Source organism: Neofelis nebulosa, chromosome 1, assembly GCF_028018385.1.
Source record: "Neofelis nebulosa isolate mNeoNeb1 chromosome 1, mNeoNeb1.pri, whole genome shotgun sequence".
Classification (NCBI taxonomy): Eukaryota; Metazoa; Chordata; class Mammalia; order Carnivora; family Felidae; genus Neofelis; species Neofelis nebulosa.
In genome coordinates, this window is record NC_080782.1 from 40,816,772 (window position 1) to 40,829,775 (window position 13,004).

Sequence of the window (13,004 nt, forward strand, 5' to 3'; positions counted from 1 at the left end):
AACTTAATGTTCTTTGCTTTGAATTGCACTTCACCTGATTAAAAAAAATGTTTTAATATTTATTTTTGAGAGGAGCGGGGAGAGCAAGAGAGAGGGAGGAAGGGAGGGAGAGAAAGTGGTGTGGGGGAGCAGAGAGAGACGGGGGCACAGAATCTGTGGCAGGCTCCAGGCTTTGAGTTGTCAGCACAGATCATGACTTGAGCCAAAGTTGGACACTTAACTGACTGAGCCACCCAGGCGCACCTTGTTTCATTTGATGTTAATAATGCTCCCAGTACTTTCTTTTCAATGGTCTTTTTTAAGGCTATCTCTTCTATCCCTTTATTTTTACCTTGCTGCATTTGTCATTGTTGCAGAAATGTCTCATAACCACATATAGCTGAATATGTTACATTCATTGTTTTTTATGCCACCTATATAAAAGGGGAACTTAATTTATTCATTTTTGTAGTTATCAACGTATACATGTTTTCTGTTTATCATGACTGTTCTGTTCTTTTTCCATTTTTGCATGTTGCTGAATTTATCAAATATCCTTAGCTTTCTGTCTTTATGGTGTATTTTCTTAAATTGTATTTCTTAAATTCTCATGAACAAAGTTCACACAAGAAAAAACCAAAATTCTACTCGATCCCAGTGAACTTACTCCATTCTAGAATTGTTTACATTAGCTGAATAAGTAACTTTTCAGATTTTTAAAAAATTGTATTTATGTAGACATCATCCTACTTTTACTGTTTTCATGTTTACCCTTAATTTTTTTTTCTACTTGAGATATATATATATATATATAATATATATATATATATTATATATATATATTTTTTTTTTTCATTGTATTTATTTTAAATTTACATCCAAATTAGTTACCATATAATGCAACGATTTCAGGAGTAGATTCGTTAGTGCCCCTTACCCATTTAGCCCATCCCCCCTCCCACAACCCCTCCAGCAGCCCTCAGTTTGTTCTCTATATTTAAGAGTCTCTTAGGTTTTGTCTCCCTCCCTGTTTTTGTACTCTTTTTGCTTCCCTTCCCTTATGTTCATCTGTGTTGTCTCGTAAAGTCCTCATATGAGTGAAGTCATCTGATATTTGTCTCTCTCTGACAGACTAATTTCACTTAGCATAATACCCTCCAGTTCCATCCACGTAGTTGCAAATGGCAAGATTTCATTCTTTTTGATTGCCAAGTAATACTCCATTGTATATGTATACCACATCTTCTTTATCCATTCATCCATCCAATGGACATTTGGGCTCTGTCCATACTTTGGCTATTGTTGATAGTGCTGCTATAAACATGGGGGTGCCTGTGTCCCTTCAAAACAGCACACCTGTATCCCTTGGATAAATACCTAGTAGTGCAATTGCTGGGTCATAGGGTAGTTCTATTTTTAGTTTTTTGAGGAACTTCCATACTGTTTTCCAGAGTGGCTATACCAGCTTACATTCCCAACCCTTAATTTTTAAAGAAATATATTTAAATTTCAAAATTTCTTTTAATGAGGCACCTGGGTGGCTCAGTCGGTTGAGCGCCCAACTTGGGCTCAGGTCATGATCACACAGTTCATGGGTTTGAGCCCCGCCAGCGGGCTCTGTGCTGACAGCCTGGAGCCTGCTTCACATTCTGTTTCCCTCTCTCTGCCTCGCCTCCGCTTGTGTTCTTTCTCTCCCAAGAATAAATAAACATGAACATTTTTTTCTTTTAATTACAACGTGTAATCTGAAGAAAATATACTTTATGATTCTCTCTACCTGACATCTCCCATGTTAAAATCAGAATTCACTTCCTTGTGCGTTCCTGTGATTACAATTAATGATTTTTTCTTTATAATATGTCTAGATAGAAGTCTTTTCTTGGCCTCAGAAGACTCATTAAATTTGAGTAAGTCTTTTTTCACATTTGAGGTTTTTCTACTTTGATTATTTTATTCTCTGTAATTTCTCTTTACTCTCTTTTTAGAACTCTTAGAGGGATGTTAGAACTCTATAACTGTTCCTTCAGTCTTCTCAATTTTCTCTCATATTTCCAAAGTCATCCTTTTGCAGGGCATTCTGAGGAAATTCCCTAACTCAATCCTTAGTTTTTTTAAATTTACATCTGAGTTGTGTCAACTGACATTTTCACTTAAAATTTTAAAGTCAAATTCATTTCCCAAGTTCTGTGTTAGATTTTTTTTTTTTTTTAAATAGACTCCACACCCAATGTGGGGCTTGAACTCATGACCCTGAGATCGAGAATGAGTCGGATGCTCTACCGACTGAGCCACCCAGGCGTCCCTGTGTTAGATTCCTTTTCATAATACAAAACCTTATCTCTCTGAATGTCTTCTTCTGATCACTCTATTACCTCTAGGTCCCTCGATACTTTTTCTTCTGACTTTTGATGGGGTAAGTTTTCTTTGATGGTGCTGATTTTCCTCATATTGTTGTGTGCCGTGATTATATGCTTATCTTTTAAGAATCTACATTTGCCAGCTGTTTTGTTTACCATTGCCTACTTTCAGTGATTAATAGGGACAGACAAGTGGCTTCTCTCCTGTGTGTGTGGGCTTTGCAACCCACCTGGCAGTTAGTACATTATTAGGGCACTGTCTTGCCTGAGTCTAGCACCCACTTCCAAGATTTAGTTTCTGGGTAAACACAGCTGCTATCCACGACTTAACACAGGAGAGAAGAAAAATAAGGGCATAGATCCAAATGTAAAGCCCCAATTAATAACTCCAATAAGCTCTCTGATTATTAATCCTGATGAATTCCCCTTCTATGTCATGTTTTCCTTGCCCATGCCTCAGTCTTTGGCATGCTTTCCTTTCTTCACTGTAGATTAAATCTTTGTTACAGATTTAACTTATAATCATTTTCTGATTTTTTGAAATTTTATAAAATTATGGCAAAGGAGGGAGTATATAAAAAAAAAATCAACCTTCAATGTTCAATCATAAGTACTCCACATACCTGTATGTGTAAGTTAAAGTTAACTTTAAGCAAGTTAACTTTAAGTAAGTTAAAGTTAACTTTATGCAATAAATTCTTTACATTGCTTCTCACAATGATGCCATAAAATATCAGTGAATTTCAAGATTAAAATGATCAAGCATCTTCAATAGAGCTTCTTGACAATGCTTTGGACCTTAAGGAATTAAAAAGCAACACATTTACAATGCCTCAAAACAAATCTAACCAGTTCAATTTTGTTTAGTTCTAAGGGATAGGTCAGAGAACCAACTTAGTCTGCTAAGTAATGAATAGCTACAAACATATTACCTCTTGAACAAGTATCAACTTGATAATTGTAGAAATCTAGTAAAGTTGTTTAATCTTTTCTAAGAAATTACATAAACATTATGGCCAATATTACTCTCCCATCAAAATATCTGAGGAGGGCTGCCTGGGTAGCTCAGCTGGTTAAGTGTCTGACTCTTGATTTCAGCTCAGGTCATGATCTCCCAGTGGTGAGATGGGGCCCCACGTCTGGCTCTGTGCTGGCAGCGTGGAGCCTGCTTGGGACTCTCTCTCTCTCTCTCTCTCTCTCTCCCTTGTGTTCTCTCTCTCTCAAAATAAGTAAGAGAAAACTTAAACTATCTGAAGAAACGGGCTCAGGGGCTCCTGTGTGTGCAGGTGCAGGGATGAGATCTCTAAGTGACTGCATGTAATTAGTATTTATTTATTAAGTATTCACTGAAATGAATTCAACAACAAAGCAACATTTTGCTTCTTAAGGGTCTAGCCTTCCTCTAGTATCTTGGGGCATAACCAGCAATTTTCTCTCCATCTTGGAACTGCAGATATGTTTTATATCACAATATAATAAACTCTTAAGATTATGGTGTGTTTTTCAATTCTTCGTAACGTTATAGTCTGGTATGCTAAAGAATGTAACAGGATTTAGTACAAGATGCAATTCTGATCATGCAGAAAGGACAAGGACATCACAGAGTAGAAGTCTAGGAAGAAAACAGATGAGATGTAAGTCAAGGAGTTGACAGTGGACCTGGTTTATGGTTGAAAGATTAGACCAAACCCACTGTCACTTCTATGACTTGTCTTTCCCTCTGTGACGTCTCCTTTGTCCTTTCTATAAGATCCTAACTGCATCTTGCACTCAATCTTGTTATAGTATTTCCCACACTAGACTGTAATGCTTCTTGAAGTAAACAGCACAGTGACTTTAAGTCACAGGAACTTGAAGTTAGTATGAGTTGTTATCTCATGAACATATATACCTGTCTCACATAACACACACAGATTTTTTGAAATGTCTACAATACCAAAAAAAGCAAAAAAAAACAAAAAAACAAAAAAAAAAAACAAAGAAAAAATAGAGGAAGTTAGGGTTAAATGAACTTAGAAAAAAATAAAGTACGATAATCATGCATAGTTGTTAAAGGTGAGCTCTATGGTCCCTAGGGGCCAAAGTGAAGTAGATAACTATAGGTTTCAGGATAAAAAATAAACTAGTTATATCCAAAGGAGAATGGTTATCAGCATCCTCAGCTGCTAGAAAAGAAAGCAGCCTTGGAAAAGTCAAGAGCCTTGCCCAGTGTCCCATGGCTTGTTTGGATAGAGAAAAATACTAGTCTCTTGACTTCCAGTACAATCGCTGCAATATCACACTGAAACCAAATACACAATGAAAATTAGTTGCTATTATGGCAACCCCTGGGAGAAACAGAAATATCTTTTCCCTCGTGAGGGTTAAGAAGCTAAGAACCCAACACAAATGTTCTGTGAGGAAGTTTGGTAGAGTTGGAAGATATAAAATGACCTGACTGCCCCTGAATAGGAATCAATGGTGAGGCAGGCAACCTTAGCAGCATGTGAGATCCCTATTCTCAGGGGGGGTCAAAAGGCCAGGAAACTAGTTTCTTGAACACTGTATGTATGTTTATCTATCTGTGTATCTATCTAGTCTTAGAAGAGTAGATTGTTAAGTACTATCCTAAACTATGACCAGCAAGACAAATTTAAAAAAAAAAAAAAAAAAAATTTCCTAGGGCACTTCTCCAGAAGAAAACAAAAATTAAGGTCAGGTCTACATCAGCCAGTAACGGACTTCTAGGCCCCCAGATTCATTTATTTGGCTCTGCTGACTGTTTGGCTCAGTTTTCCCTTAGCAAGTGTAAAAAACGCTTGAACACCACCACCCTGGGATCCTGTTCAACCAATTCAGATAGCTGTGGCCTTTCAACTTGCATCCAAGTCACTTGGCTTTATACCAATATCATTTCCCCTAGTAGAGCCTAAGCCTCAGTGAGAAAGTACACAGCTCAGAGAGCCAGGAGTTAACCGGTTGTCCCCATTCCAGAAAGGCCTGGTTCTTTTCCTAGATAAGGAAACAATACTATATCAAGAAGTTTCGATCATTCACTATTACATATGACACTGGAACCGCCACTATAAAAACAGAATTAGTGGAAATACCACTGTCTATCTTAAAGCATCCCTCCAGGGGCTTTAGGCAACTGAACTTTTCTCTTCCAGCCCAATCCCTTGGGAAATAAGTAGTGATGATTTATTAAAACTTACATTTTGCAGATAAGAAAACAACAACAAGAAGCTAAAATGCATAGAGGGACAGAGTGTCTCGAGGCTGAATCACATTTCTTCCTTGTAATTCTACAACAGATATGGAAGATGCAGACTTACTTGAGTGCAGCTGACTATAATTGAGCTTATAGCACGATCACAAGGTATGCTGTGGACCTGGCCTTCCACGGGCCCCCACTTTGTGCTATCACGTTCCTTTGCCAGGGTCATGGTTTCTTGCCACCTCTTCCAGAGAAATCCTTGTTTGGAGAGGTCTAAAAGAGTTTTTGAATGGCAAGTTTTTCTCTTTTACAGCAGCAAGAAATCTTTCAACCCCACTGGTTCCTTAAAGCAATGTGGCCATAATAAGGTCTTCGGGTCTACCTAAACTGTTCATATGGTCTTGATTCCTCCTCTACTGGATAGTAGAGGCAATGACATTAAATTCATAGATATTTAGCTATGATTTGTTTTAAAAAGGAGGTGGTAGTGAAGATACGGAGGTAATAATCATAATCCACAAAGGGCTGTGAGAACACATCAAATAAAAGAGAGCTGTTGTTCCTTCTGAAAGAAGTTTTAATCAGAGACTCTGAAGGAAGAAGGCTTTATTTTGGTGAAAGGCATCAAATGGCCTGGGCACAGAAAGCAGAAATTAAAAGAAGCAGGCAGCAGTGCCCCCTGGGTTGCCTGTCAAGAAATCCGTACCGTTTGTCTGGTGAAATTAAGAAATGCAAATAACCTGGACAGATTAACAGCACCAGGATAACTAGCAGGATACAAAGAAACAGCACCTTTCACTATGAGGAGGCGGTGTATTCCTCCAGGCAAACAAAGAAACAGGACAGAGTCAACATCTGTTTCATATAACAGCTTGGCTGCTGAAAGAAGCAACCTTTTAAAAAATGGCTTAGCTGACAATCCTCAAAAATCATTCAATCACTATTGCATGGGCTGAAGTAAATGGGTAAACGAACACAACTTGCACTGTTCCACACTCCCCTCACCACCTTCTGCAAAAGCAAAGTCGTCTCGTCTTTAAAGGGAGAAAAATAAAGTGCAAACAAAAATCTTCATGAACTTTCCTTCCGATTGACAAGTAGCAGCCAATACTGAAGCATATAAGACAGCTCACTGCTTTTCAGCTTTCGCCTTTTCCAGTGTCAACTGGGAAGACAAGACTGCCAAACGGTTTACTGGGTGGGGAAGCAAGTCAGACAGAACTCATTAGAATATCAGAGGAAGAAAACAAGTCATTTGACAAGACCAATCTTGGTTCCAGAATTCAGTTAGGGAAAGCAAAAGGAATAGTAGGATGTCTGGATCCTCATCAATAAATGGTAACAAGCCAAACGTGTTAAGAAATGAATTTTTCCTCTCTGGGTCCTATCAATTTGCAAATGCAATTTCAAAATCAAGTGAAAAACATCTCTGAATGCACAAAAACCTGCAGATTTCAGGACTGGAAATTTCTAAAATGAAAACTCACCAGAGCTGTAATGTCACCGCAATGGGACCGGTGCTTCCAATTCAGCTAAATGCCGGATGCTTCATTTACCTTAGTAATGTGGTTTAAATACACAAGCCAAACAGAATGGAAGCAACTCAGAGGCACTGAGATAGAAGAGATTTTTCAGGTGGAAACTGAAAACAGAGAGAAAGGGGATAAGGTAGATGGGACAAAAACATCTAATATTAACACACATGCACTGCCAAAAAAATACGCTAGGCAGTTAACCAAAAGATTCCAAGGAGGTCCCTTCCCTGTGACTTTTCAGTTTAAACAGGTGTGACAAAATGAAGAAAAAGATCATCTTGTCCACAAGGGAGAGAGGCATGAATGCAAGGAGAAAAAACAATCAATATGTAATTTGGGCGATTTCTCGAGACCTTGGGGAAAGGGCTTATGAATGGTGTTTTTTAGGGGGGTTGGGAGGGCAAAGGTATAATTATAATGTAAATCTTCCAAAAATGTCAGCTATGGCCAGGCGATCTCTAAGTACTTGACCTATGTTAATTTAGTCCTCACAACGATTATGTAATGCAGGAACTATTATTACAACATTTTACAGATACAGAAGTAGAGATACAGGAAAACAGACTTGCCTAGAATCATATAGAATGGCTGGGCTTCCTCTACTAGGAACAAGGGATATTTGTTCAAAGATGAAGTTTTCTGTCTGTTGAGGATCCTGTTAGGTATCTTGCACAACATCCAGAATAATATCTATCGCAAGACAAGCAGGGTAATTAATTAAAACTAAAAAAGAAAGGATTTGGATTAGTTTCAACGAAAACCTCCCAAATGAAAGAATTTGCAAGAAGAACAAATCCACTAAGCAATACTACAGAATGTCCTTTGTAGAGATCAGAAGAGCTCTCCTGGATGGTATTTAAAATCCTTTCAAGTACTGAAGGGATTAACCTAGAAAGTTCCAGGTCTGTAAGTAGGAATATTGGATTTTAATCAAGGAGACAAGTACACAAGAGTCTCCCCTTGTGTCCATCAGCTGGTCTATGCAAGGACTGTGCTTTGTCTTGATGCTATAACCACCAGTCTCTAGAACCCAGCCTGGTTCTATGTGTACTTAATAAATAGTTGTTGAATAAATGAACTAAAAAGAATAAAAGAATATGAAGACGGTGCGTTTCTGGAAGACTCTACATAGATTGGAAAGTTGAGGTGAAGACTGATTCAGAAGCCAATCCTGAAGAGATCTGAAGGGAAGCAGGACTACAGCACTGGAGTCAGAACGCTGAGTGAGCAAGAGTTTGACTGAAGAGAGTCAGAGACAGAAAATGAACGATAAAAGCAGCTGCGATGTCAAATTTGTTCTCACGAATGTCTCCATAAGCCCAAATCAGGAATTTCTTGAAGATGGGGGATGTATTTTAAGTATCTATTATTCTCAGCTCCTAGAATCAGGCTTGATATACAATTGTGCTAGAATGATTGCATGAGTGGTAGGAAAAGACCACATGAGAAAAATATATGTGAATGAGAATTTTAAGAATTTTTTTGAGGACATAGATTTTTTAAATTTAAATGTTAGTTAATATACAGTGCAATATTGGTTTCAGAAGGAGAATTCAGTTAGGTGAAAGATTTAGGAAACACCCTCAGAAAAGAGAAAATTGATGAGAACATAGGACTGTATATATAGTTCTAATATATGTTTTACATATAAATTATATGTACGAACATACACAGACATCTATCAGTTGTGTGTATGTAGACAAAGTTTCTTCTTAAGATCTCCCAAGAGTGAGTTTCATTTAACTCCCCTGGTCATTGTTATTTCATTTCACACCATTTCTTCTCAATAGATAAGGAGCCCAAGTTCATGCCTCTTCTTATTTTGAAGAAATAAAAAATTTAACTGAAGGTTGAGAATGGGGGTGATGGAACACCCTGGAACCTTCAGAAAGGGGTTTAAAAAAAAAGAAAAAAAAAGTTGGCAGGGAGGAGCCGGGCCATGCCAACCTCTTGAAATAACCCTACAGTGAGCACAACTATTTGAGCATTCCACACACCAGGGATGTTGTGGCACTCAGTATGGCTATCTTTCCATCTATCTTCTTGGATTTATTCCTTGATTTCAAGATTTTTCCCTGATTAACAACCTGATCCAACTTCTAAGAAACCCTCTATAAAGGTCTCGTATCTTCACAAATTGATCCTAAAACACTCCACTCTTTCCTCCTAAACTCAGAAATTTTCAAGCAAGCAAACTGATTTGTTGGTCACAAATCTCCGTAAATGCCACAATATATACCTTATACCGGGATGATCTTACTACAGAAGAGATACCGTAAATCCTAGGAAAACTACACTCTTCTCAGGGGTTAGCCTGCTTCTCCTGCGTTCTTGGGTGAGACACAGCCTAGGGCCCAGTCTTCTTCCAGACAGAAAGGGCCCTCAAAAAATATCTGTTAAATAAAGGACTTACTGAACGCGCCAAATTCCCTCCATAGTTTGCCTCTGAGCATACAACGCAGGATACACAATTAGATTCTACTCGGAAAAAAATCACCTTCTTGAGACAGCCCCTCAACTGAAAATAGGACTATTAAAATTAAGGGGGTAGAATACCACGTGCCAAACACCACATTATCATGAGCCTGGAACTCACGTACCTGTCCCAATCTTTTACCTAGGTCTCACGTCATCACACAAGAGGCATGAGCTAAAATGTTATCACCAAACTCTGTGGTACCCTCTCCATTGCCACATCCATTACTGCAACTGTTGACGTTTTTTTCAGTAAAAGTAAACCATGCTTGGGAACAGACAGATTCCCATCTTACAAACCCCGGTCCTCGAATTCTTCTTTTATCATATTGAATTTCAATGTTACAGTGGCACAGAATCAAGGCTACAAAAATTCCCTCAAGTGTTCACTTCAGTTGTCTAGGCACATTCTCTATTTGTACCATCCAACTAACATCTATAAGAAACACCTTACCAATTAATCAGCAGTTTCTTACACCTGGAGGGGGTTTAATAAAAGTTCTGTGTCTAGCCTAGTAATAAAATCCTTACTACGTATCAACCACATTTAAAACCAAAAGAATTCTCAAACCATACATTTTGATTCCATGAGACTTTTCCAATATGTTCTCTAATACTATGGTCACTGAGAAGCAGGGTTACTAGAAACCACAAAGTAATATCGGGGTGACAGGGAGGGGTGGGTTGGTGATGGGTATTGAGGAGGGCACCTGCTGGGATGAGCACTGGGTGTTGTATGGAAACCAATTTGACAATAAATTTCATGTTAAAAAAAACAAAAACAAAAAAAGAAACCACGAAGTAGTATCAAAATATTCAACCTAAAAGAGCAGTCTTTTAAAAATTTTTACATAGGGGCGCCTGGGTGGCGCAGTCGGTTAAGCGTCCGACTTCAGCCAGGTCACGATCTCGCGGTCCGTGAGTTCGAGCCCCGCGTCAGGCTCTGGGCTGATGGCTCAGAGCCTGGAGCCTGTTTCCGCTTCTGTGCCTCCCTCTCTCTCTGCCCCTCCCCCGTTCATGCTCTGTCTCTCTCTGTCCCAAAAATAAAAAAAAATAAAAAAAATAAAAACGTTGAAAAAAAAAAAATTTTTACATAGAAAAATGTCTCCATTACAAGAACACTCGTGTTTTATAATTTTTGTAGTCAAAACAACAAAACCAAATGCCTTAAAGGAAAACCGGAATTTATCAACCGTGGTTGATTTAAATATTAATGCTATAAAAATCAAAGGTAGCTATAAAACAGACTGACAGCAGTAAACTTGCCCTAGATACAGCTCTCTAAAACACCTGAGAAGATCAACTAATACATTAGGAGATAAAAATAAGAAGGCACTAACACTATTAAAATGGCATAAAGTTTGTGTTTCAATTGCATCAAGTTAAAAGTAGGTCAGTTAGAATGAACTCAGAAAAAGTGACGGGGGTGGGGGGAAGGAAGGTCAATATCACAAAGTGATTAAAGAGATGGAAGAGAACTTTCTTCTAAGTCATTAAACTCACCAATATGATACTGAACTTCAGAGCACTCGCCATTTTCCTGTGCCATTAGAGAATTTAGTAGGTTCACTGAATTGACTGATTTCTTTGTTAACCTATTTACATGGGTTAAGACCCTGACTGACATGAAACACAACCAAAAAATCTGAGACAGAGAGTGTAATGAAAGACTGAGTGATGTATAGTTTGGGGTACAGCCTATCCAATAAATGTGCCTGACCAGCAAAGAACCCATTGGCAAAGATTTATTATCAGAACAAATACATTCTAAAAAGATCTAATACAATAAAACCTGCAGTATGAATACAAACTACTCTAAAATACAGTTCTTCGCCCTGCATAATGTATGGCTTATCTATTACATTAAAACTTCTTCATACTTTTCAATCAGGAAGAAATTTTTTGAACAAGTGAAACTGAAAAGTATGGAGCAAATGAAATAGAATGGTATGGTTCTCAAATTACAAAAAAAGTTTATTACTTGGAACTATTTGACAACCTTTAAAACATATATAAAGAGAAAGAAATATCTCTATTACCAAGGGAAAAGGTACAAATAAATCACTTACTAGAATAATAATGTTTTAATTCTACATCATGTCAATACCAAATTAGTACAAGCTTAAGCCAGACACAGAAAGGATTTTAAATGTTATTACCTCCAAGTTCCTTTACATTCAAGATGGCATTCTGGAAGGGCACTGCTTTTATACTGAAACCTAAAATTAGAAAACAAAAACAAAAAAAGGAATTAGCAACTTAACTTTAAAAAATGCCTAAAATGCTCAAATTCTTTTTTAGGCAGATTAAGAGCTAATTTTCAGAGCTCATATTTATGCCAGAAACACAATTCAAGATAAACTGATGACACATTATCCTGTTCAAATTTTCAAAATATAGCTGTGTATTATAGTGAAATAAAACTCTTTTCTTCACAATACTACCCTATTCTTTAATATGTTACGTCACTTGTAAATGTTGTCAATTATAATAAAGACATTTGGAAGTGCAGAGAAACTCCAAAGAAAATATTAGATCTACTAGGACCTTTGCATCTGATTCTTAGTTTTCTCTCATACAGAACTCAGCGACTCTACAGATGAAGGTCCCTAAATTACAACCATCTTATATTAGAATTACATAGTATTTATGTCAGAGTTTTAAGACATGGTTAATATTATGTAAACATTTTTCTTACAAGTGCAATTGTAATTGTCTATACATAGGTAACTATTTTATAATGCATGCAGTAAATGATTTCTATTAAAATATATTCAGAGGATAAATTTTTGATTACGTATTGAGCACTGAACTATTATCATTCAAGTCATGATGGATTCAACATATCTGGTTCACAGGTTTTAGTACAGAGGCTTATCAGGTGCAACATACATGCGAACATATATGTATGCACACATGCCAACAAATATACTTACGATTTCTAAAAGGATCCATAAGAAAATAACTAGTGAGGATTCTTGGGACAACTGGAGATCAGGAGGTCTTACACAGAAGATTTTTTTCTTTCATTTGAATGTTTTGCTATTTACAAGTACTTTTTCAATTAAAAGCCCTACTAATAAGAGTTAATCTCTTCAGTAATTTCTAACCACCCAATTAATCTAAGGTTTGAAACATTAGTATGGGCAACTGTAAGATAAATCATCATTCCTTTTCAAGAAATTAGAGCAAAAGATTTAGAAATACTTTTCATTTGAAGTTATAAAGTTATGACAGGTGCCTGGAGAGGTAAAAAGATATACAGTATGGGGGCGCCTGGGTGGCTCAGTCGGTTAAGCGTCCGACTTCGGCTCAGGTCATGATCTCTTGGTCCGTGAGTTCGAGCCCTGCGTCGGGCTCTGTGCTGACAGCTCAGAGCCTGGAGGAGCCTGTTTCAGATTCTGTGTCTCCTTCTCTCTCTGCCCCTCCCCCATTCATGCTCTGTATCTCCCTGTCTCAAAA

The 13,004-nt window shown here is 37.6% G+C and overlaps 1 protein-coding gene across 5 annotated transcripts in view; it reads right to left on the bottom strand.

The window, feature by feature from the left end:
* Window positions 1-13,004, bottom strand: part of ARL15 (ADP ribosylation factor like GTPase 15) — a 554,296-nt gene that overhangs the window by 231,091 nt on the left and 310,201 nt on the right. For all 5 annotated transcript variants that reach the window (XM_058719553.1, XM_058719552.1, XM_058719551.1 and 2 more), the window contains one exon: window positions 11,702-11,761. In XM_058719553.1, the coding sequence (XP_058575536.1) occupies window positions 11,702-11,761 (60 nt within the window). The remainder of the gene's footprint in view (window positions 1-11,701; window positions 11,762-13,004) is intronic.